This window comes from Lagenorhynchus albirostris, chromosome 18 (genome assembly GCF_949774975.1).
Source record: "Lagenorhynchus albirostris chromosome 18, mLagAlb1.1, whole genome shotgun sequence".
NCBI classification, from domain to species: Eukaryota; Metazoa; Chordata; class Mammalia; order Artiodactyla; family Delphinidae; genus Lagenorhynchus; species Lagenorhynchus albirostris.
In genome coordinates, this window is record NC_083112.1 from 10958900 (window position 1) to 10985115 (window position 26216).

The 26216-nt window shown below is 36.7% G+C and overlaps 1 protein-coding gene across 1 annotated transcript in view; it reads left to right on the top strand.

Annotated features, from left to right (window-relative positions):
• Positions 1-11109: 11109 nt before the first annotated feature.
• The window catches only part of NBEA (neurobeachin), a 627916-nt gene continuing 612809 nt past the window's right edge, over positions 11110-26216 (top strand). The window contains exon 1 of the mRNA XM_060128644.1: positions 11110-11452. Within this exon, the coding sequence (XP_059984627.1) occupies positions 11147-11452 (306 nt within the window). The 5' untranslated portion in view covers positions 11110-11146. The remainder of the gene's footprint in view (positions 11453-26216) is intronic.

Consider the following 26216-nt stretch of genomic DNA (forward strand, 5'->3'; position numbering starts at 1 on the left):
GCCATAAGACAGATGAGTAAACGCTAGATGTCTAACTTCAAATTAATTGCTAGATTTATATGAGTGAGTATAACATGATAGTAAAGAGCACTGTCACAAGGGAAGCATTCAATGAATGTTCTGTTGTTATTGTTCTTGCATTATTCTTGTTACATGTGAAGTTGATGCAATAAAAAGTTATATTTCTCCTTAGTCACAGACACCCATAATATGTGGAAAATTAATGACCCCAATTAAATATTTCTTGTTTTATACATATTAATTTAAAATATAGCACAACAATGAATACCATTTCTTGATAGTATCAAAATACAGAAAGAAAAACAATAAAGTCATGAATTAAAGTTCTTTACTCAAATTAAACTTCACTGCAAAAGTTAAAAAGAAAAAAAGCACAAAATTTTAAAGAAAAATTATCTTCGCAAACATAACCATAAGATTCTTATGTATTATAATTTTCCATAGAAATTTTAACCAGTATATTTTTCCTGCATGCTTTGAAGAATAAAACAATTAGTGGACTGCTGATAACCAACTGTAATATATTATTTGATATTATGTGTATTTCCAAATCAGGGTAAAAAAATATACTAAAATCTCTAGGAAGTTAAACTATATTTAGTAATTTACAGAAATAACCAAAAAGTGTTAATGTCCACTCCAAAAATGACTGCAAATCTATGTATTAGAATTTCCTTACATTTCAATTTTTAAAATATAATTGTTCTGAAAATGTTGGTCAATTTGGAAAAAAGACATTCATATGTGAATAGACATATATGAACTAATATATAATCTTCATTAGAAACCAGGTAATCTGGGTTCTGCACAATTTTGGATATGGACGTTTATTTGTTTATATACAAGCAACAAATATAAAAATTTTGATGTCACCAATACCCAACCTCTTTTTAACGGGTGGGACCATCTCTATGTTACATATATGATTATTAGACCAATTTACATTTTAACAGGCATCTAAGTGTGATGCTGGACTTGGGATACTAGAACTCAAAAAACCCGATTACCAGGAATGCATGGTGGAATGGCTAGAATTCAGGAAACATACAGATGTATAAACAAATAGTTAGTTAACCCAACAGCCTTAACAGTTCCCATTAACTGAGGACACAAAGTTTTGGGAAGAAGAAATGCATAACACTTGCAGAAAAAACAACTTGAGGCTAAGACCTGACCCCTTCCATGTCATGCCTCCATCCTGGAGAGAACCAATACTCAGTGAGCCTGGCCTGAGGTTCACTGATGATCACTACAGCAGTTAAAAAGTTAAAACAGGTTAAGAAGTCTGTTCTTACTTCTTTAATGGTTGAGTCAACTAAATGTCGAATTTGTATCACATTTTACAGTGATTCAATATAAGACATTTTCAGTACAGGCATTAGTAGAGGTATTGAGACAATGAAAGACATTATGAATTCTATAAATATTCCAGGTTAGGACAATTCCAAATAACTAGTAGATAGGAAAAGAAAGTAGAGATACAAAAATATCCGTTGTCAACTCACATTTTAATAACTGGAAGCTATGTGGGTAACCTTAGCAATTGCTAAGAAGTTTATGGCATATGAATGATGCCATTAGAGTTGTGAGTTACTGCCAGTCAATGTCAAAATTAAACACACATAACTAAGAAATAATTTGAAGAAGTTAATCACATGAAGTCCCACTGTCTCTTCAAAAAAGAAAATCAGGGGAAAAAATCTCTGTCTTGGTATCAACTTAAAATACTAAACTTTATTTACAAAGAAAGCAATAACAAAAAGTTTAGTGAAAATGAAAAGTAGAGAAACAGATACTGAAACAACAGGACAAAATTTGGGTTTAAACCCTCAGATACATTTTGGTAGACTATTTACTTGTGTGGGTTAGTAAATTATAAAGGATTATCTTATTATTTGCTTATTCTTTTGGCTTTTTTATCTTTATAAAGTCTCAGAGAAAAATTCCTAGTTCAGAATATGCCTTCTCTCCCTATGCCTAGTGAAAAACAAAGAAAAGATATATTGATAATTAGGTTTTATGTACTTAACAGAGATAAAACATTTAAGTTTGAGATAGAAAGAGAAATTGTTAAAACTCTTGTAAATACAGAATATGTATAGCTATTTAACAAAACTAAAGAAGAAAATACTGTTCTATTTGCTCTCTGAAGAAGGGACAGTCAGGTCAGTGTACAAAGATAAAATGAGCAGATATTAGTGTACTCCATTATATAATTTAAAAACTCACAAAATTCTGCTGTCTTTTTGTGTCAATGTACAGTCACAATTTCTACCATCTATTGAGTACCTATTACAGGCATTGTTCTAAATGCTTTATGTGTTTAATCTCATTAAATACTCCAAGTAATACATGTGAGGTAGCTATATTTTACAGGTATACGATGAGGTTCAAGGTCTGTTTGTCCACATTTGAACCCAATCCATCTGATTTCAAAACCCTTCTTTTAGCCACTATATTCTACTTCAAAGGTTTATTTGGGATTAGGATGGGAATGTTAAGACAAAAAAAACAATGAAATGTTTGGTAGAAATGTCTTATTTTGGTAGAAATGTCTTATTTTATAATGTAACCACGTGAGCTTTCTGTTGTGTGTACTAAGGAAAACACCATGGTATGAATTATGAGGGCAAATCATGTGGCCATCATCTTTCTATGCTTCACTGAATGCAAACAGCCCTGAAACACGCTCTGTTATGTCTTCTTGCCACTGCAAAAGAAATCAGGCTGAGCTTGTTTTAATAGAAACAAAGAAACCAGTGATAAAGCTGTAGCCAACATAGAACATTCCATCTACTTCTCACAAACTTAGATTGGCCAAACAGAAATAAAGTTTTATATACACATTCATGTATATGTAACAGATACCCAAACACACTGAATGTGATGAAGTGTCTTGACCCTTAAGACATCCTTTAACCTTATGATTATCTGTGCTATTTAAGATTCGTTTTCACATTAACAACAAAGAGGCTGTATATAACGAGTTTCCCTAAATGTATAGGATTAAACTCTCAGATAGAAGCTACAGTCCAGGTAGTCTGTTCCACTTTTCCTTTCCTTTTCTTTTCTGACCCTGACTCTTGTGTGTAAGTGAAGACAGATATACTATAGCCACAGAAAACCAAAACATAAACCTCAGATTGCCTGCATGTATTACCTGTTAACTGACCAATGAGGTGGTTCCATGTATATAAATAAATAAATCAAGACATTCCTCCGCTGGTTAATCTATGGGCTATGGCTGCTGGCACCGTTAGAGAAAGGCTCTAATCCAAAGCTTTCTTCACCAGGACTATGCTCAGACTGAATCTATGCACTGCTTCTTAGTTGGGCTAAAGTTGGTAAAGGAACTCTTTGTTTCTTTGCAGAGATTCTATTGAAGAGAAAACTATTCTAAAGAACTCTTGGACACTTCCTCACAGCATTCTTTTCCTCCTTCTACTCAGAGTATGTGCTTTTTTATTATAACTATATAGACATACAATGACAATACTTTCAACAGGGACTAGGAGATTAATGGTTAATTAGACACATAACGAAATCTTTGCCAGAAAAGCATAATAAGGAGTGATATATTAACGGGACTATGCGATTAAATTTTGGTTAATCTTAATGAACAAAATTAAAAATGATTTATTTATTCCAAGTAATTTTTGTCTAGAATTAAAATGAATCCCAGGAAACAAAAAGGCTAATGGAGGTTTTTGAACCTTTACAGGCACAGAGATATAAAACCAGGTCGACTCTAGAGATCATCTCTTGGTGGGCTTTCACCAAAACATGCAAAAACATGATGACTTTGTTCTTTTTTCCATGAACTTGCCCAGTCTCATTATCTCTCATCTGGCAAATTTGGTAAAAATAAAATAATGGCCTTAGTCTAGGTCCCAATGTGGCCATGTAGGATAGTGAATAAACCTGAGGACTTGACCCGCCATAACCAGGATCAAATCCTAATTTTGTCACTTCCTAAAATGTGAGTTGCACAACTGACAACCTCTCTTCATACTAGTTTCCTCATTTGAAAAATGGGGACAATAATATCTTACTTCAAGAACTGAAGTCAGGGTTAGAAATAATACATGTAAAAATGCACGGCAGATAGGAGATGAACAGGCTATGACAGCTTTAATGGTTAAAAATAATCAACTGTAAACCTCATTCTTTAACATACTTGTCTTTCTCTAACACACGTATACCAAACACAACAACAACGACAGTGTATTATTGGCTGTCATTGTGTAAAAGAAAGAGAAATTTACTGGTTATTGTTCGCTAGTATGAAAACAATTATACCTGTACATTTAAAAATTTTTCAGTGAAGGGGGTTTAGGTGACTACATATATTGTCATGTGAATTTGTTACTCTTGGCAAATGAGGCAAAGAGGATGGAAACTATTAATTTATTTAAGTGAAATTATGCCAACTTATATGCTACCTGGGGGGGAAAAAACAGAATCATTTTTTTTTAATGCTGGAAATGGGTAGAAAGTTTCAGATCACCTTTCTCTAGGTGCTACCATGAATTTATTCATGAAGGTGGCATTTCAGCTGGTAGGAATTTCAGTAGGGGAGACGAGGAGGACAGTGCTATGGATAGAAGGAAGAACATGAGTAAGCCAACGAAGTATAAAAGCACAATGTGTTAACTGGGGACAAAGTAATTCGGGTTGGCTAAAGCATTGTTTCCCAACCTGGGGACCTCAGAATTATTGAAAGTGATCCATGAATACTTATATACTAGGAATTGTTTGTGGACAGAATAAATATCAAACACATTTATGTTGCATGCATGTATGTTAGTTTCCTAGGGTTGCTGTGACAAAGTATCATAAACTAAGTGGCTTAAAACAACAGAAATTTATTCCCTCACAGTTCCGGTGTTTAGAAGTATCAAGGTATCAGAAGAGCCATGCTTTTTCTGAACACTTTAAGGATGAATCATTCCTTCTTATAATGAGGTTATAATTCCAGTATAACCTCACCTGAACTTGAATACATTTACAATGGCCTTATTTCCAAACAATGTCACATTCCCAAGTACTGGGGGTAGGACTGGAACATATCTTTTTGGGGGACACAATTCAACCCACAACTGTGTGTGTGTGTGTGTGTGTGTGTGTGTGTGTGTGTGTCAAATACATGTAGATGTTGTGGTTTTAAAAAGGTAAAAATATTCAAATAGCATTATTAAATTGTTAATACTTTTTCATTACTGTACTTTTCTCAATCAATGGATATTAAAAGAATAAATCTCTCAGGTAAGAGTCTAGGAGTCTGCAAATTTTTTAATGATGAAAAGAGCTGTGCACACAAAAAGAAGTTGCAAACCACTGTTACAGGGTTCCTGTCAGGAATAGAATGAGGTAAAACAAGAAAGCAAGGTAAAGTAAAGTATGAAGGGCCTCTGGTACCAAGATAAGGACTCTGGGTTTAATTTGTCAGGCAAAGAGAATTACTAGTGATCTTCTGAGTGGGTGGCATGTATGCATGTAGAAGCTAATGTGATAAATAAATTTAAAATTCTGAACCACATCAATCTGTCCATCAAGGTGGAGCTTTAGGAAAATTACTTGTGTATATGATGGACTAAAGAAGAGTGAGAGTGGAGACAAGGAGATCAGGTATGAAGTGAGCAGGCTCTCACCTGAATGAAGGATGAAATGCATGCTAGACAAATTGCCAAGGAAGAATGGACAGAGGCATGGCTAATCTGATGGTGAGTATGCATGTGCGTGGTGCATTTGTATGTAGATTTATGTGGATGTTTGAGGGTATATGTGTACATTGGGATGTTTGTATGATGTCTAGTTCTTTTGAAATTCAAGAGTACTTATAATTTCTGTACCATTTGATATTTTTAATGTGTTGACTTGCTGATTAACTTTGTATGTGTAAACACAGTATTTCTCTAAATGGAAAATTTGAAAACATGCATTTCAACTAGTTTACTTTCTTGCACACAGGAGGCACTTAGATATTTGTTGGTTGGCAAGCATCAACCAAATTTGTTAACAAATATTTAATTTCTATTGTGTGTCTGTGTTTCCTGTTTAGGAGAAAAAGTAGTGGAGTGAAAAGGTAGTACTGATAGTACTTGGAAGAAACTGAAGTTTAAGTTTGGTGAAGAAATTGTAAATAGGCACTTAGCTAGTCTAAATGGTTTCAAGCCCCTGAGGCAGGACAAATTATATCCATTGATCCTGAAAGAATCTGAAAACTAGATCACTGAGCAACTCGCAATGGTCTTGAGAGCTCACAGAGAAGTAGATGTGCCAGAGGGTTAAAGTGCCAAAGGGAGAAAGAGGAGATAAATTCTTGAAAACCCACAGCAAGTAGCTTACTACTACCTCCAGGTGAGATTACAGAATGGCTCATTCATTAGAAAGGGAGCAGTAAGTCCTGTTATCAAATCAAACACATTTTCTTATTTGTGAAATAGTTGTCAGAAAACTTGATAACAATTCACATCTATGTACTTTTACTTTAATTTTGCTCAGATACAGAGACAGAGTGTATCCAGACTTCAACTAGCCAGTTGTCAATGTCCCTTATGATATCCTTTGGGACAAATTATACCAAACAGGTACTTAAATCAGTGGTTTTCAAACTTTTGGACAATGACTGGCAGTGAGAAATAGATTTTTCACATTATCTGGTAAGCGTACCTGTACATATGTATGTGTGTCTGTGTATGTGCATGTGTGTGCACATAACTAAAATAATGGATGTGCTGTGATGTTTTCCATTCTATATTTTTCTATTATATTTCATTAAAAAAACAAACTGCTGGTTGTAACCTACTAAATCTATTTCATGACTCACTAATGGGTTGGGACCCACAGTCTGAAAAATGTGAATTGATTTCAATCAGAATGTTTCTAGGAACTACAGAGCTGTTTTTATCCTATTCAATAAAATATTTGGATGAAGATATAGAAGGATTGTTCTCAAATTTGCAGATAATAAGGTAATAATAAGAAGACAAAGTTTTTGCATGATATAATCAGGATTAAGAAACTCTTAGCAGATTAAATTTAAATAGAAAATTAAATAGAAAATTTAAATAAAATAAAAATTAAATTAAATCTACAATAGATATGTACAATTCTGCACTTTATAACTCCAAATCTACTGGTAAAGCTACAGATTGGATATGTGCTGCTGCCTAGGAGCAGCATGTCTAGAAACAAAACAAAACAACAACAAAACAGAACCTTGGTGTTTCAGTTCACAATAATTTTTTTTTTTTTTTTTTCCCGGTGCGCAGGCCTCTCACTGCTGTGGCCTCTCCCGTTGCGGAGCACAGGCTCCAGACGCACAGGCTCATGGGCCCAGCCGCTCTGCGGCATGTGGGATCCTCCCGGACCGGGGCACGAACCCGTGTCCCCTGCATCAGCAGGCGGACTCCCAACCACTGCGCCACCAGGGAAGCCCCACCATAATTTTAAGATGAGAGGGGAATGGAACCAAAATTGTTTGAGAACCTACTACATGCGAAACATGAATCATTGGTGTCATGTTGCTGGAAAACCCAGAACCAAAGCAAAGCAAACTAATTTGACTTGGGGATACATTAACAGGAAATCTATTTCTAAAGATGGAGGTTCAGGTAAGAGTTTCCCTCTATTTTATATCGTCTAAACCTACCTAGGACTTGGAGTACCCTGCTCAGATAAAGGTTAGAGGAAAGCAAGAAACTTGCTCTTTAAAGGACAGGTGAAGGGAATGGGAACATTTAGCCTGGACAACTGCTGTCTTCATTCCTTTTTTTTTTTCGGTCGCAGGGCTTGCAGGATATTAGTTCCCTGACCAGGGACTGAACCCGGGCCCACGGCAGTGAATGCACCGAGTCCTAACCACTGGGCAGCCAGGGAATTCCCATTCATTCATTCATTTTTAAAACACCTTTATTAAATGTAAATTATAAGCCAGACATGTTACGTGCTGAAAACACAAAAATACTTACAGCTTTGTCTTTTCCCACAGCCAATGAAGGGAAACGTTAATTATCGACACTTGCTACTATGTTAAGTACCTTAAATGTATTATGTCCTTTCATCCTTTAATCCTATGAATCTCTACTTTGGGATGGCTAAAATAAGGCTTTGAAGAGAATTCATTTGCCCCAGATCACACAGATAAGTGGGTTGTGGAACTGGAATCCAAACCCAGCTTCCACTGAGTCTGGAGCCTGTGTTCTCAACCATTACACAATGTTGCCTCTTGAAACTCAGATTCAGGGCCCTCTTATCTTTGAAGGACTGTCCTTTGGAAGTATGGGCATGCATCTATTAAAGCAAGAATCTATACAAAACTGACATTCACCACGTAAGATATTTTTTTAATCTGGAGATTTAAAAATGAACATTATAGGTAGCCTCTCATTATATAGCTATCTTTCATTTCAAAATATTGTTAATGCAAATGCTAAGTTACTGGTACATCTGTAAGAAAAGAAGGTTTGTAGACTAAAATGAAACAGACCTGCTTGAATTTTTAAAAGTTTATGCTTTGGGGGGGCAGTATCGAAAACATGTAACTGTGCAATTATAAAGTCTTGTGGGTGGTTATAATTGTTCCTACATGTGTTTACAGGTCATTCAACACAGACTGTTCCTGTATCCTAAGGGTACAAGGACATATTTACTACATACTGGCTGCTGAGTTGAAATTATTTCATTGAATTCTCACTTCCTTATGGGATAGATATTCTAATCCCTGTTAGTGAATCAGAAGACTGAGTTCAATAACTTGAGGAGATTGCACAGGTAGTAAGTTGTGAGTGTGATTCAAAAGACTGTGCACTTTGCACAGTACCAGCAACTTCGAGGAGCTGACAGGGAACTGGAAACACTTTTTAAAGACTAAAAGTAGCAAAAGGTAGAACCTGCTGCCATATATATGAACAGTGGGGTGAAAAGAAGCTAGTGTGATGACCTTTCAACCTGGATTTACATATGTAAGACAGATATATCATTTTAAACTTGCAAATGAAAACAGTGCTCACAAAAGTAGATGCTATTCACCTGGGACAGATAAAATGCTATAGGTGGATATATGTCACAGGATTTTTCAGTGACAGCATATCTAAGTCACACTATTAAGGCTTAGAGGTGTCATAAATTTCCCATACACTTTTAATCTTTCTAACATTTTATAATTCCCTTGCTATTTAATTTAAATGGACACACCAATCACCACTCCTTTCAGAAATTTTTGCTTAACTATTTTAATAATTCCATTACTTCAGCACAAGTTTAAACAAACACACACAACCAGGAACTAATCCTAAGCACTGGTCTTGAGGAATTTTGTTATACATGACCTGTGGTACTTTAGAATTTTAATGTGTTCCAGTATCCTGGGAGTTAACTTGACTAGCCAATCCAATTAAATATGAGTAATAACAAACCAGATTATGACTGATTTGTATATTGACTGTTCTCACTTGAGATGACAAAATGACTTGAATATACCTCAAGATACCTAACAGTTCTGGTGTCTTCCAACATTATCTTTATTGAAAAGGGTATACCTCATGAAATATTAAAGAAAATTACATCCTTCATTTCGAGGAAAACAGCAGTCATGCCTATATAGTTTTAATTGAACACGAGCAGCAAGACTGCTGTATACATTTTAATTTTTTAAACTAAAAGTAATTTTTTCATTCTATATATGTGAAGACACAGAAATCTACTTTTACCACAGATCTAGGCTGGCAGAGAATTACCCATATTTTAAGATAATTCCCAAATCCTCTGAACTATACATGCCTAAGAAAAAGGGAGGCATCATTAACTGGCATCATACCTGAGGATGGTTACTGATTTTTAAAATGTGTCATTTGTGTATCCCACCAAACTACTACCCCACAGTGTCACACAGTGCAGCCTTTTTAGTCTGGGAGGTGAGTTCGAGAACTGTTTGTTGTTCAGAGCTCCATCCAGAGTGGATCACTGTTTGACAAGTTCTATTTTAAGTCGTGCCTATGTGTGCAGGTGTCAGCCTCTTTCACGGCTGTAGAAAAAGAGCCCCTATACTCCATCTGTATCCTTCCCCCGACAATGCAGGATCATTCCGCAGAGCGCGTTTGCTTCTGCTTTGCCAGCCACTTTTTCACTGGGAAATTCCAGGGGGGCCCGGCAGGCTGGAGTGAGGGAAGGGCGAAGAGGGGCAGAAAGAGGCCGTTTGCCACTCCCCTACCTTACAAGGCACCTGGCACTGGCAGTAGCAGCTGCTGGATGCGACGACGAAGATGATGAACCTCCTCCTAGCAAGAGGATATTGAGGAAATTAAGGAGGTGGCAGCGAAGGCGAGACACACACTCTGTGTCCTTCCCCGCAGGGAGAATCCACCCTCCAGGGAAAAACTGTGAGGAAGCCACCACCCGCCCCGCCTCTGCCCGCTCGCCCCAGTGTCTGGCAGCGGTCCCCATGCACCTGCTCACCTGTCTATCCGTTCAGGGTGGTTGGGGGAGGGACGAGGGGTGTCGGGCTGGGTGGGTGGAAGGAGAAGGAGGGCAGGGCAAAAGAGGGGGTGCACGAGGGTTCCGCCCCCCGGAGGCTCTGCGCAGGCGCAGTGGCCGGTACCGCAGGCAGGGGGCGGCAACATGGCGGAGTGAGCGGCGGCGTCGGGGCTTCACAACAACAGTGGCGCCCGTAGCGGTGGCGGCAGCGGCGTTAGGAGCATCGGCCACAGCCTGAGCTTCAGCACCGGCCAGCGCCGCAGCCAGCCGCTCACGCCTCAGGGCTTTTCGGAGCGGCGGCAGCATCTCCGCGGGGGGCGGGCCGGGCCGGACGGACCGGGAGGGGGAGCGAGAGGAGGCAGCGGCGGCCCCAGCGGCACAGCTGCTGGGCGGGCACTGCCGCTCGCCGGGCAGCGGTTAGCGGCGCCGCCGCCGCCGGGAATAAGCTTGAGAATAACCCTCCGCCTCCGCCGGGGAGGGCGCCGGAAAGGGCCGGGCTGAGGCGCACGCGGGGAGCGGGCCCGGCGCCGCGGCGCTGGTGGATGCTGGGGCTCCGAGGCGACGGCCGGGGGGCGGGGGCCGAGGCAGGTATAACGGTACCGGCGGAGGCAGCGCCACGGCTCTTTCATTCTCCTCAGGAGGGGGGCAAATGGCGAGCGAGAAGCCGGGCCCGGGCCCGGGGCTCGAGCCTCAACCCGTGGGGCTCATCGCCGTCGGGGCCGGAGGCGGAGGCAGCGGCGGCGGCGGCGGCGGCGGCGGGGGTAGCGGTGGTGGCGGCAGCGGGATGGGGGAGCTGAGAGGGGCGTCCGGCTCCGGCTCGGTGGTGCTGCCCGCGGGGATGATTAACCCTTCGGTGCCGATCCGCAACATCCGGATGAAATTCGCAGTGTTGATTGGACTCATACAGGTCGGAGAGGTCAGCAACAGGGACATCGTAGAGACGGTGCTCAACCTGGTAAGGGAAAAGGCGTGCTCGCCATCTGCCTCCCAGCCCCCATGGCCTCCCTTCCCAAACGCTGGCTCCAACCCCTCCACCACCCCCCTGGTCACACACGCAGCGCGTCCCTGCGAGCCCAGATCGTCCGGCGGGTATTGCTTAGCGGGTGACCTGCCTGCGCGCTGCCCAAGCCACGCCACCTCCCTGCTCTCCTCCGGTCCTCTCCTGCCACCTGAGCGCAGAGCCCAACTTAACACCGCTTATTATCACTTCTCATGACTATGAGTCGTCAATTGTTCCTTGCCGTGCAGGTTTTGGGTTGACTTGAGAGTTTAGTTAGGGGGAGCGGAAGGCCTCCTTTTCTCTGGGGTTCTTTCTCCGACACTCTTAATTGTCCGTGGTGTGGCTCTCTGAGGATGGAAGCCTTGCCCCTGGAGCCTAAATTCCCCGGTGCTGCTGAAATGCGAGAAGTGCATTAAGTCCAACTTGAGCAGCTGGGAGGTGATGTTTTCCATTGAGGAGGAAAAATGATGCAGTTTTGCATCTGCCTTTAAATATATTACGAGGCTATGTTGGAGAGTGTTGTGGCTGTATCCCCCCCCCACCCCAATCTCTTTTTAGGTAGCCTTCCTTTCTTTGTAATATTGCCCTGAATATGCTGACCTCTTAAGTAATTTTTGTGCACATCATATGTTAAAATGTGAGGACACCAAATCATACAGGTTGATTTCTGTGGTTGCCTTCAGAGAGCATGGCATGTGGATAAAGATTAGAGGAAAGGTGTTAAATTCAACCCTAGGTTTTGGTATCCTTCGTGATAAGAAAGAGTTACTGCAGAACTGTGTATGACTTAATGTTTTGCGATATCTATCTACGGAGAGGCTAAGAAGCGTTCAAGATGTCAGGGGAAGACATGGGGAGGAAATAAAGAGAGGAGAATCATAGATTTCGGATAATAAGACTAGTTCATTTAAGATTAATTCATGTTTTAATGCCTTGTAAGTGCAGTTTTTGCTGCAGCAAAGCTTTTTAAACAGTTTCCTCTGCAATACCTAGTCTTTGACAAACTGTAAGGTTGGGTTTTCGAAGGCAAGCTTAAATCAAGAGCAATCAGTTGGCTATTGTATTTGGTGTGGAGTCACAGGAATATAAAAATTTGCTTGCAAGGAGATTTTATCACACCCATGCAGTCAGAATTTTCAGCTAAGCAATTATTTTTATTTGATCTATTGGAAAACTGAAAGAAAGCTGCAGCTACAGCAGTGGTGCCCTGAGACAGGGACAGGGATTAGATAATGTCTTTGGTTTCTGTACCTCTTAAATTCACAGAAGAGTTAAAGCTGGTTTTTTTTGTTGTTTGTTTTGCTGGGGTGTCACGTCAAAGATAAGAGAATATTTGACTTTTCTTTGTTAGATTTATGCCTGTTTAAATACCAAACACCTCTTTGTACTTCTGTGTACCTATCAAACAAATCACAAAAAGTCAGTGTAAGTTTGGGGGGCTGTCACTGAGTTGGTATAACCAAATTCTTTTTAAGACACTAATAGAAATATTGTTTTCTTGGGTGTTTTAATTATAACCAGCTGCAAATAGGAGGTCAGTACTTGCCCTTTTTTTTTTTTTAATGAGATGAAATCTCAAAATATGTTAGTAGGTTATCAGGTACTGTATTTATGTAAATTTAAAAGGAAACATTTAAAGGTTTTTTTTTTTTACAGTTTTCCAGATTTCCAATACCATTTTTACCTTAGATGGTGTGATATTAGGTTATTTTTAATAAGTATTTGTATGCTTACTTAATACATTTTAACGTGATAAGAGGCAATAGGGGCTCCCACAAGCTGGAAACTGATTTGAATGTGTAACCAGTTTGGACTCTGCAGCAGTAGCAACGTATGCTGGATCAGTTCTTAACAGATGGGGTTCTATAGATATACAGTAGGTTAAGAAAGGAAGTGAAATATTTCTTTTGAGGTAAAAAAGAAATTCAATTCTCTTCAGTGCAGTGAAAATCTGGCATGAAGTCTCAACATGCAAACATTATTTTAAAGATTAACTTTACCGTTAAGCTTTATTAGAGTAATCAGAAATAAGGTAATACTGACATGGTATATCCCCAAATCCATTTAAGACATTGTAACTGCATTACAAAGACATTTTTATTTTTGGCATAAAGAAAGTTATGTTTAAAATTTCTTTGTACGTACTTAAAGAGTACAATTGATCTTTAAATGGAAACTTTTGGGGAAAAGAATGACAAGAGGAGCTATTTACTATTAAGTTGTTAATTATATTGATTGTGGAATATACATTAGTCATTTGCAGTGTAGTATTTCTTGAGTGGTAGGTTTAGTGCTTTATCTTTCCAATATACTCATGATGAAAATGTCATGTGAAAATTTAAGTTGATTGAGAAAATATTTGGAGATCATAGGCATTTAAAAAATAATTATCAAAACTTAATTCTATTTATTTAATGAGTAAATCAGTAAAATCCATTTAGGGCACTCAGTGGCTTGCTAAAGGTTGGAAGCCTCTAATATTAATCTCTAAAATGAGTTTTTTCAGTTTTCAGTCTTAATTTAAAACATTAAATTAAAAAGTAGGTGGAATAGTGAAATATTTATCACGTGATTTCTATGACAGAAAAGAAAGGAAGAACTAATGAAACTTCAAAACAAAACGGTTTCTACCTTAAACAAAACCCTGTCTCAGTCACCTTTGTCAGAATATTTTTTTTTTCCTTTTTTTTTTGTATGTTATTTTTCTTTATATGATGAGAATACTGATACTTGGTTGTTAGGTTTCTCACATGTCTTGCCCAAAGAATTAAAAGTTTTGCAGAGTAAAGTTGAAGTATGCATTAAAATATAGGACTCCTTTAACACAGCCATGGTTGTAATTTTGGGGCTTTTTTCTTTTGCCAAAGGTAGAGGTCCATTTCCACTATTAGGTGGATTGTGGGAGTTTGTTGAAGAATCACCATGGAATGAGAAATAAAATGAGTAATTTCCATTGTAGATGAACGTATTTGTACAATGATATTATAGTTGACTTGAAACATTCAAATACAAGGTGGACAAGATCAGGAAGATGAGTAAGTTAGTTTGTAAATAGGTTACAGTGAGAGTGTATTGTCAAGGATTTTGCATTGTAGCTTTACCGATGAAAAAAACTGATCAACAAATTTTGGCTTTGGGAGGTATTATTTAATGTGGCAGTAAAAGAGCATTTAACTGTAGAAAAGGAACTTTGTTGGTTGTTTCAGTTATAAAGCAGGCATACTACTTAATCCATTGCTTCCTTTGTAAACACACTTAACATATGTTTATATAAAGTTTTTCCTTCCTTGAAGTAAATTCTATGTATACATAATATGTTCTTTGTTTATAACATGAACATGTCTTCTTATCACAGATTTTAATATAAACTTATTTTTAGAAAAGATAAAATAAAGGATTAATATTTACTTAAAGAATTGACAGTAGGACTTTTTTGAATAGCTCTCTTAGGTAGTATAAATCTATAACATTTAATTTGCAGTTATTTTTTCACAAATTGTACAATATATTAGTGTATCTTTAGCTGTAGAAAATATTTCCTCTGATAATTTTATTTTTTTATGTTCTAAGTGGCATACTGTATATTGTATTAAAAGCATAACAAGATACTTTGAGGGGACTTTGTGGGCTAAGGGCCTCTCTTCTCTTGACATATGGATCATGGTATTATTGTTCAAAGGAAATTTGAAAGTTATTCTTCTATACTTGAATGTGACAGTAACTTTTCTTCCTTAGAGTTTTTTTCACTTGCAGCTGGATATAAATATCTTTAAAATTATATTTTCAAGATATTTTAAATTTCACAAACAAAAGATATGTTTTTGAACTAAATTTACTCTAAAAATATGTGGTTGCATTTTGAATCATGAAGTCCTTAATATTAAGTCCTTAATATTAATAAAACCACATTTATTTATATTAAAAGAGAATTTCCTACATTTTAATTTAGGTTGACATGTAGGTCTTTACATATTAATTTGAATTATATTTTATTCTTGTTATCAGGTATTGAAAATTAAATTGAGTACATATGTAAATATTGGAAGTTTCAATACCTTAAGGAGTTCTGAGGTTTTCCTCAAAAGTATTAATTTAGTCATAAATGACATTAAGCAGCATATATTCTATAACAAGTCTGTTATCAAGTTATATTAATTTTAAGTAAGTATTTTTTATATTGCTAGTCAGTTTTTGGCAAATACTATGTGGCTAATTAAATGTATCTCAAGGTTCCCTCATCTTTTGCTATATATTTTTCAAACACAGTGTCAAGAAATTCATTGGTTCCAGCAAAATCAGCTCCCATTTTGGATCACCGATGTAGCAGTATTATACAATTCAGTCATCCACATTTTTGACTATTTACTTTAATACTATTTTGCATCAGTTAGTTTCATAGATTTTTCATTTATTGCCTGTACTTCTGATATTTTGTGCAATATCAGCATATCTCCTTATACAAAGATATACCTATCATTGTCTAGTATTGTGTATAGTATTTAGTTATTTATACATGTTTCCACTCCTATGCTGTGAACTCTGTGAGAGCAAAAGCCTATATTATGTATATTTATTTTTTGTATTTCTGGCTCTTGGATAAAGTAAGTGCATTTTGAGTATGCAGGACACCATTATTAGGCAGTAGAGGACAAGTTTCTGAAATTCTGTTCAACAGTAGGGTCCAGACCCAAGATCTTGAAATAAATTAGACTCCTGTAAAGTTAATGTATTGCCTATTCTTATAATTAGAAATATTTGTTGAATATGTATGATGTTCTCTATGTAGGCATTACTATATATGTAAATATTATTTTGAACTGACATCTTGGAATAAGAATCTGTTAATTATTTTTCAATATATGTATGTCAAGTATATATACATGTAACTAAGATCACATTATTTTAAACAAAGAATAATATATATGGCATTGAATAGAAATTAAAAAAAAAATGTAGCCAGTTGTCATGTTACTAGGAATAGTGGGCATTTCTTGTTTCTGTCTGTCTTGCATACATTTCCCCTTTTTGGTAATAGTACCTCAATTTTCCTTTAATGAACCACTCATCCTCCATTCTTAGTTCAGCTGGTTCAGGTGGGTTCAGGTGGGCTGGTGTATAACCCAGACATGTCCAGAATCACCATGATTGGTTCAGGGATGAGCATTTAACCTGACGGGAGACACAGGGTGAGTCACAGGACTTGGGAACTCTTCCTGTTGGGGATGTTGAGCTGGTAGACTCATCCTATAGGTGTAGGTACCTGTATTAGAATTTGACCAAGTGTGAAACCAAGAGAGATAAATATATTCTTGATTCTTCTTGAGCACTTGGAGTTCTCTGTGTCTGTGGTTATTATCTTCTAACCATTAAATTCTCTCTTTCAGAATTTATTATTGTTATTAGCTTTAAGTCAGTTTAAATTGGATTTTTGTCACTTGTAAATAGAAGGAATTCTTACTAGCATAGACATTAGTAACTGGAAGTGGGGTATTGTAGGAACAGACCTTGAATGTTGAAATGGAGTGCAAGGCAGTAAGGACTGCTTTCCCCTAGAAATTCCTTAAAAGGAATTATGGGACAGCTGTTTCGATTGTCACCTAGGTTGTCTTTGCCCATGGAGCTACTAAAATTGGAACTTTAGGGATCCTCAAGTGTGTTGTCCACTTCTTGCCTTATAAGAAAGGAGTTTGCTTTGGTCCAAGCTGGAATGCTTGAGAGCACAGAGGGGAGAAAATATTGTCCTTCCAAGTAAGAGAGGCCTTTTCTGCCTGTAGCTACCATACAAGAGAATCAGAAAATCAAGAACCATGAGGATTGGAAAGCCCAATTTTGTGTGTGTGTGTGTGTGTGTGGTTTTTTTTACCCCATGCTAAAATTGGTAAAAGGAAAGACAGGAGTTTAAAGCCAGGTAACGTTCTGTTTTACAAGCTTCTCTCAAGCACCTCATGCATTATACTCCCAACCTCCTCACCAAAATAACAATCCAGTTACTAAAGAGTTTTAAAAGAGGATGCAACCAGGGAACAAGTGATAGAATAGCTGTGCCTCCTCATCCAGCTTATTATTTCACATTGCTTCAAGGGAAGTCATTAAGCAGAGTGTTTTAAGGGATGAGTAATGTGAAGGCCTATTGCTATGAGACTGAATATTGCTATGAAATTTAAAAGGTAGGTTGGTATCTTGACAAGATCTCTGGCTTTGGTTACTAGTTCAACCAGTTGACTGAAATAAATTGACCAAAAGCTTTCTGAGCTTTTAGGGAAACTATTTCCAGGGCAACCTCAAGCCTGGTAAACAAAGACCTGTGTTCTTTTTACTTCTAAGGCAGTTCTAAGCCTCAGTAAGAGGAAGTGGGTTGCTAAAGCAGTACAGCTGCTAGAAGGAAAATCTGAGGCCATAGAGGATAATGGACAAGTGAGGTCTTCTGAGATAGTGCATATCTCAGATATATAATAAGATATAATAAGTGCATCCAGATTGGTTGACCAAGAGACTCCATTCCCGTAACAGGCAATTCTTGCTACTCTGACCAGTAGTATATGGACTGTGGTTTGAATTAGTGACCATGGTTTGTTTACTGTTGATTTGCAAACTGGTCCCTGTGCACAGAGGGCAAGGAGAGACTGAAGAAAAGAGGCAGACCACTCCAGATTGGTAGCTGGCAGGTTTATTAAGCAGGGGAGCTTATGAGGCTTGTCTTGGGCAGCCGCAAGACGAGTGGTCTCTACACCTGCCTGCCAGAATCTTAAAAGTTAAACTACAGAGGCCTTAACTAAGTTCAGTCACATATACCATCCAGATGGTTTCAACAACACCTTGCTCTCGAGGCTGTTTCCTTGGAAGCGTTCCCACTGTGGGAACAGTAGGCAGAGTATATATTTTAAGGACGGGGAGGGGATGAGGAGCCTCTGATTGCCCAGATCCAGCTCATGGGTCAGCTGACAGTCACGTCCTCTTGATTATTTCCTCCATATTTATCTTCTCCACTCTTCTAAGTGGGCATTATTATTATTATTATTTTCTTTTGCCATTGTATATTGATTAACGGAGGATAGTTAAATTTATTACATAGATATATATTGTCAGATTATGAGGTACCATGAAAAAATGCATGTTTGGAACTGACCAAGAATAATACTAATAGCATAAAGATTTCAGACTTGTAGCTGGATCCAGTAACTTGACATTGTCTTTGTTTTCCTCCCTGCCTCCCAGACCCATGGTGAAGTGATGAGTGCATTTTCTGTTGTGGTTAAGATAGTAACGTTGTTAAACATGGATATTTAAGAAGTTATATATATGGAAAGAAGTGAATGTATAAGGTGGCTGGGTAGCCGAGGGCTAGAATGTTGTAGATTTCTTTTGGTTTTGGCTGCATAGCGTCCATTCCTTCTGCTGTTAACAGTTCTGAATTTTTTGATTGAGGAGTCATCTCTTCTTGATTCTTGGTTTATATGGTTTGGGGTTTCCCTGGACTCCTTTCTGCTTTCCTGGACCAGGAATAGAAACTGTACTTGGCCCATCAGTAACAGATATTGGTTAAATATCTACCTGTACATCTGCGAAAGCTTGATAACTCCTTTCATTCTGCTGGAGAAAGTAAAAGATACTCATCACTGGAGTTGCTAAGATGTTAGAATGTAAGTCTAGATTTGACTGTCACTGTGCTACCATGAAGGCAGAGTATGCTCGAGGATAGAGCTATCACAGAGGCACCAAGAACCAAGAGATTACCCATGACATCTTTGGAGCCTTTCAAGTCACTTGTACTGCCAGGCTTTTCAGTGCATTAAGCTAATACATTTCTTGTTTTGCTTAAGCCAGTTTGAATCAGGTTTCTATTTGTTGCACTCCAGTGATTCCTAACTAATATTTAGAATTAAAATTATAAAAAAACTTTAGGTATTAAGTATCATAGGACAAATCATAAGAAAAATAATTTGGCAAAGGGCTTGATGCATTTCAAGAAAGAAGAAAGAGACATTGCTAATTATTACGAAAATTCATCTTCACTAAATAAGAACATAAGGTAATACTGAGATACCCTGAAAAACAAATGATTAAAAGGAAAATTACCAGTGTTTTATCAGCATGCTAAAATAATCTTAAATGACATTGTTGGGCATGTAAAATGGTACAGCTGTTCTGAGTAACATTTTCCCAATATGCGTCAAGAAGTTTAAAGAGGTTCTTGTCATTAATCCTTAGTTCTTTAGGCTAAGGAAAAATTACCTGTGGACAAGTATGAGGGTTAAATGTAGTTTAATGATATAAAAAATTAGCAATAACCTATATTTTCACATTAGGAAAAGGTTATGTAATTTTATATCTATGTTATGAAATATTATACAGCCATTCACACTTTATGTGCCTCAGTTTCCTTATGTGTAAAGGAGTTACCTCATAAAGTTGTACAGATTAAATGAATTAATATATATAAAGTGCTTGGTACAAAGCTAACTTTGTATAGTATTTACTATTGTTATTTTTTTATTTTTATTTTTTTACTATTGTTATTTTTGTTCTTATCTTGAGCCTGATGACCATATGATCATAGAAAGAAAATAATGATCTAACTAAAACTGAGTTCTGTTTTAGCTTGGATTACCTGAGCTGGTGAACCTGTCAGAGAAGGAATCTCAGGTGTCCACCTTCTAATGAAACATAGGGGGTCTGTTTTGAATCCCGCATAGTCTTTAACAGCGTCTGGGGTAATTTTTCCTAATGGGAAATTGGGGAACGAATAGGCGTGAGGTGACACAGCTTCCTTTGCCTAGAATTCCTTCTATCTCTTCCTTCCTTGACATGGCTGAATTTCACATCTGGATGTATACTAGGCCATGAAGGGTGATCCTGGGTAAATAATACCTCCCTCTTGGAGTATTAGCTTAAATATTTAGAAAACTACTTGAGTTACAAACATAAGAGGCAAGTTAGGGGACTGAAAACTATTTTGTGATCAGTTGTTTTAGAAAATTATATGAGTGTATATTTTAATAGCTCTTAACTGTTTCCAGTGTACTTGCAAAATTGTGCTGTGTTAACTAATCCTCAGAATAACTCCCTTTTCAGATGCCATTCCTTCTCTACAGATGTAGAAACTAAGACTGCAGGAAATGTGAAGTATTAGACAAGGTTATCCAGGTATTAAGTACCAGGGCTAGGACTCAGGCCTTCAGATTCAAAGGCTATAATCTTCTCCATTATTGAACAAAATGTAGCTGCTTAGAAATTATCCCAAAGGCTTGCATTATATGAAGAGATGATGCTGGAAAGGGAGGGTCGGGTCCAGCCAGCATCAGTGAGCTGATTCTGTGGTAGAGAATGCTGCCCATAGAGGACTCGGGACTTGCTGATCACAGGAAATAAAAATGAATGCAGGACAGTTTGATGGATTTGTACACAAAGTGATCTAACAGCCTATATTGTGAAGTATTAATTTTAGAGTTTTGGGGAATGGTGATACAGTATTATAAATGGTAACTAGCTTTCATTTGTATACCTTTTCACTAGGCAAAGTGTGGGTATTTTAGATATTACTCTGAACAAGAAAAAAATAGTATACATTGATATATTTATTTTATGTAGAAAAAGTAGATGTGTTATGTTTTAGTGTTAATCAGATGCACCACCACACATACCATGTTTGCTTGGATAGAACAAATGAGTTAACTAGAGTCTAGGTGATATAATTTCCAATAATTGTGATTCTTCTTTCAGTTCACTGAAGTAGAGCAAACATTGTTTAATAGAAAATTTTATGGAAGTGTTAAATGTCTAGATATATTTCTCTTTAGCAACTACTTCCATTTTCTGAAAGAAATAACTTGTAGCTGATTTAAAGATAGTATATGAGTATTTCCAGTGTTTTTTAAAAACTTTTCATGTGTGGGGAAGGAATTGGCATTTATAGAATTGGGGTTGATAACATACCGTATGTTTTTAAAATCCTCTACCAGCCCCTTTGAAATAAATGTGGGTCTACTTTAATATAATAAGTAAACCACGGCTGAAATGAAGGGGCTTGTCCAAGGTTGCAAAGCAGAAATTAGACTCAGAGCTAGATGTTCTGTTCCTAGGTTTGTTGTTCTTTAATCTTTACATGTCAAGCGCTATGTTAAGCATACAATATGCATTATCTTATTTTATCATCTTGACCTGCAATATAAAATCTTCAATGAAATAAAAATAGTCATTGTCTTTCTAGGTTAAACTAAGTCTGGTATTTTAAAAGAGGAGAAGTATTTTCAGCTCTAATTATATCAGCAATATTTTATTATAAAATGTCATAAAATTATTGTACTTGATTTGTATTTATTTTCTATAACTTGATTCCCCTTTAAAAGTCCTCAAATTAAAATTAAGTATTTAAATTATTTTTAAAGCTTATGAGATATGAGTCATCAGTGGAAGAATTTTCTTTTATTATGCTGTCTTGACTGTTACTTGCTGAATAATCATTGCATTTTTCAAGTTATCATGTCTTCCTTTTTTTGTCTAAAGAACTCCTGTTCATGTTTCAAGAATCAGCTGTTGTCCTGATGCAGTTCAGTATCAGGATCACCATTAAGAAGCCTTTTTTCTCTTAACTGGTCTAGTATTAGTACTGTTTTGTTCAGCTTCTTCCTCTGTAAGGAAATCCTGTTCCCTCCCACCCCGTAAAGGACAGTGGTTTTTCCTTTCTGCAAATCAAATTATAGTTTTTCCATTAGCAGCATTACAAAATTTCAAAGAATGTTCCAGAAAAAAATGTTAGACGCTAGGTCAAATAGTATTATATGTAATAGTGCAGCAACTATTTATAAAATAGTATATTTACTTTCATGATTTTTAAAAGTTGAGATTTAATGATTCATCTTTAAAGTATGACTTTTCACGCTGTAGTTTCTTTGGAGTATCTGTTCCTATGAATAAAATATGCTAAGGCGTCAATTTTGTGTTTTTTCTTTCTTTTGGGTGTTAATCTGTTCACATGCTTGTTTCATTGCTATTATTGTTGAAGTCATCCCCCTGGCAGACAGCAGGCCCTAATTGGGTGGGATTGTAGTTGCAGTCTTTTAGCCATTGACTATACTAAGTTTAGATTCAAATGGAAATGTAACCCATTTTTTTGGTCTCATTAGTACCACACAGGGACTGACTACACTAATTGGTCACAGTTCAACCAGCTTGCCTGAGTGGTCTTGGAGTTGTTTTGAACCATTAACATTTTTTCATCCCGGGCTTTAGGATAAAAAGCATTCGTTTTTAGGATGACTGACTGACTTATTTTAGGGGTGGGTGGAGTAGCTGTGAAGAAGCATTTTTCTTTGTGAAAATACTCATTTAGGTACTTTTATCGAAAGTATGTTGAGCAAATAGATTTTAGTCAGATTTGCTGGTTTTTTTTCATTAATTATGTTGGGCTTTTTAAATTCTAGAAATAACGTTTAACCTGATTAGTGATCTACACTCTGAAAGGTAAACTAATGTATTTTAGTTACTGCATGACAAACTGTCATTCACAATGACAGCTGTACCCAATTACATTGAAAAATTATGCTGCCAAACTCTGAAATAAATTAAAGATGACCTGCTTAGAAAATATGGGATATAGACATTTACAACAGAGATTTCACTTCTGGTGAAAGAGTGCTTGGGGTTTTGGATCAATATGATAATGCATTCTGTATCTTAGAGCCCAAACTTGATATCTTTGTATGTAAGAGGAATAAAGGTATATATTAATGGAGAGGTAATTCATGAGAATAACATTTAATAATTAGATGTATCACATTTGTGGCACATGTTATTAGTTGTTAAAGAGGGACTCTATTAAAGTAGTTTATTCTTGAAGAAAAACTAGAAAGTTTTGCTTTATATAATGATAGTCAGCTATGCATGTTTAATATGCACTGTTACTGAATTATGTAATTTTACAGTTGACTTAATTGTCACTTTCTAATTGTCTAATTGTCACTATATTTAATTTGCAGGTTTTCTAGTTCTTTTGTTCATGGTTACTTCTTCTTCCTCCTTCCCCTTGCCCCCTCCACTATTTAAATACTGATGTGTTGGGTCTGAATATATATACTTATTTTCATCCTAATGCCACATATGACCACATAACCATTTTATTCCACAGATATTTTTAGAATCCTCACACCATGTGTGCTGCTAAACACTGAGGGTACAATGATCAAGACACAATCCCTGCCCTGGAATTTTTAGCACTGCAGGGAGTCAAAAATACAGGCAATGAAATGTGTGAATTCTATGATAGAAATAAATTAGGGAATAGTGGGCAACACTGAGGGGAGAAATGTACCAAGGGAGTCAAGGGAGGGCTTCATAAAAGTGGTGATGTTTGAATTGAGTTTTGGAAGATGGCTAGATCTGTCTAGAGCTGTGCAGTCACAGAGTAGCTACTAGCCACATGTGGCTAGTGAGCACTTGAAATGTTCCATAAGCATAAAATGTGCACTTGATTTTGAAGAGCTGGTATAGAAAAATATCACATTAGTAATTTAAAAATATTTATTACATGCTGAAATCATATTTTAGATATGTTGGGGTAAATGAAATATAAATTAATTTCACCTATTTTCTTTTATATTTTTCTTTTAATGTGGCTAATAGAAAATTTTAAATTACATAACATGGCTTGCATTATATTTTTATTGGACAGCACTGATTTATAGGGGACGTCTCAAAAGTAGATGAACCATTGTAAGTATAAAAAGAAACTAATAGATATTCTAGCATGCTCTCTTTTAATATGTCTGCTTATGCATGTGTATATATACTGCATATTCATATACTGTATATACTTACACTTACAGACACATATATACATAATCTTTATATTGTTTGAGCCACTTATATTGTGGGTTTTCCTGTTAAGTGTCAGTAAACATCCTAACTAGTGCATTGACTTAATGGCAACAATTTAAAAACCACGTATCATTGGGGAAAACCGTGTTCTCCCTGCCCTGGTAAAAGTTGCCTAAATAATTCATGGAAATCAATATTGCAACAAATTAAAATGCACTTTATTGTCAGCAGATACTTTGGAAGGCAAATTGTAAGCATTGCTACAGAGTTGAAGAAATAGAATAAAATGTAGTTGTTTTGTAGGAGTTGGATGAAGTGCTGTTATTTCTAACATGTTTTGCTTATAAAATTTGCTAGATGGTTTCTTAATGGAATAAACAACTGCTTTTTGTGAGTTAACTGTTAAAAATTTTATGTGAAAATACACTTTCTGGAAATGCATGTATGTCCTGTTTACCAAAACCATAAATTGAGAACTAACCTTACCTTTATATAGAGAGCAGAATATATATACTTTGTGAAGATTTACTTGTTTTATCGGAATAAGAGTCCCCTATTGTATTTAGGTTGCTAATTTCAGTATTAATTATCAGGAGTGCCATATTTTAAATAAGACTCTGAATTGAATACTAGAATACTAGAATTCTGCAATGCTAATGCTTATCTTGGTAAGATTTCAAAGATTATCTTGTTTTCAGATACGGAAACCTAGGCAGCAGAGAAGTTACTGACTTAATATTTTCCATTATGCAAAGGATGTAAGGATACTTTCTTACTTTGAAATATTTTATCTTTTTCCTTTCTTCTACTTTTTCCTTCTTGTCTCCCTCGTATTTGTATTCTCATATGCCTTCGTATATGTATTGAAAGGTATTACATGTTTACTGGTGTCACTTTAAGTCCAAGCAGTTTTTACTTTTTTCCTCAGCTAATTACAGTTTTATATCTGCTGCAGTGTTTGTAGAAAATTGAGATCTTCATTCTCCTTTAATAATAGCAATAATAATCATACTTGATGGAGATGAGAGGGAGGTTAATTTAAACATACTTTTATTTATAGGTAATTGTTAGGAGCTGAAGTGCCCATACCTAGGGATAGTATGATCAAACCTGGGGAAAGAGTGAGATTGGAAAGATGATTCTTTTCTTTAAGGATTTCGAATTCTAGAAACAGAAACCACTGTGTAAATTAGAAAAAAAAATACTAAATTATGTGATCAGGCTTTTGTGGAATGACTAATCTGAATTCAGATTCTGGCTCTGCCTTTTTTTCCCTCTTGTGACCGTGAGTAAAAGTATGTATTAGAGTACAGTATCACAGAGGAGGAAGTAATGAACTATTTGCAGGAGTCAGGAAAGACTTCAAGGTGGAGGATTCTATTGAAATTGGCTTCCAAGGGGAGCAGGGGTTTGCTGAGTAGACAGGGTGGAGTAAGGGCATTCCAGCTCTGGAACTTTAAGTCAGCACATTATAAAGTAGTAATGTCTTTCTAGGAGTGAGCTTTCCTTCTGGCAAATTCCTGCCTGTACTTTTGGACTTAGCTTAAGCTTCTATCTCTACTATTGATCCTTCTCTAACACAAAGAGAGTTTTGAGGCAGTTAAGCATTTCCATTTTTGTGCTCTATTAGCACCTTGTAAATATATCGGTTTCCCAGCACCCTCAGGAATCACATTCTTGAAATGTAATGTGGTTGACAAAACTGCAGTTGGCAAAGTCAAGGTCTCTAGACAACAAAGTGTAGGTAGATGAGAAATAAAAATAATGCATTAAACATGTATATATTTGTATATAAGTGTATAGAGAAAAGTTCTATAATGCAGCCGTTTCCAAAACAAACCAGGATCATCTGGTGCTTGTTTGTACCAAATATAATAAAAAAAAATAGTAATTATAAGTTTTTGTT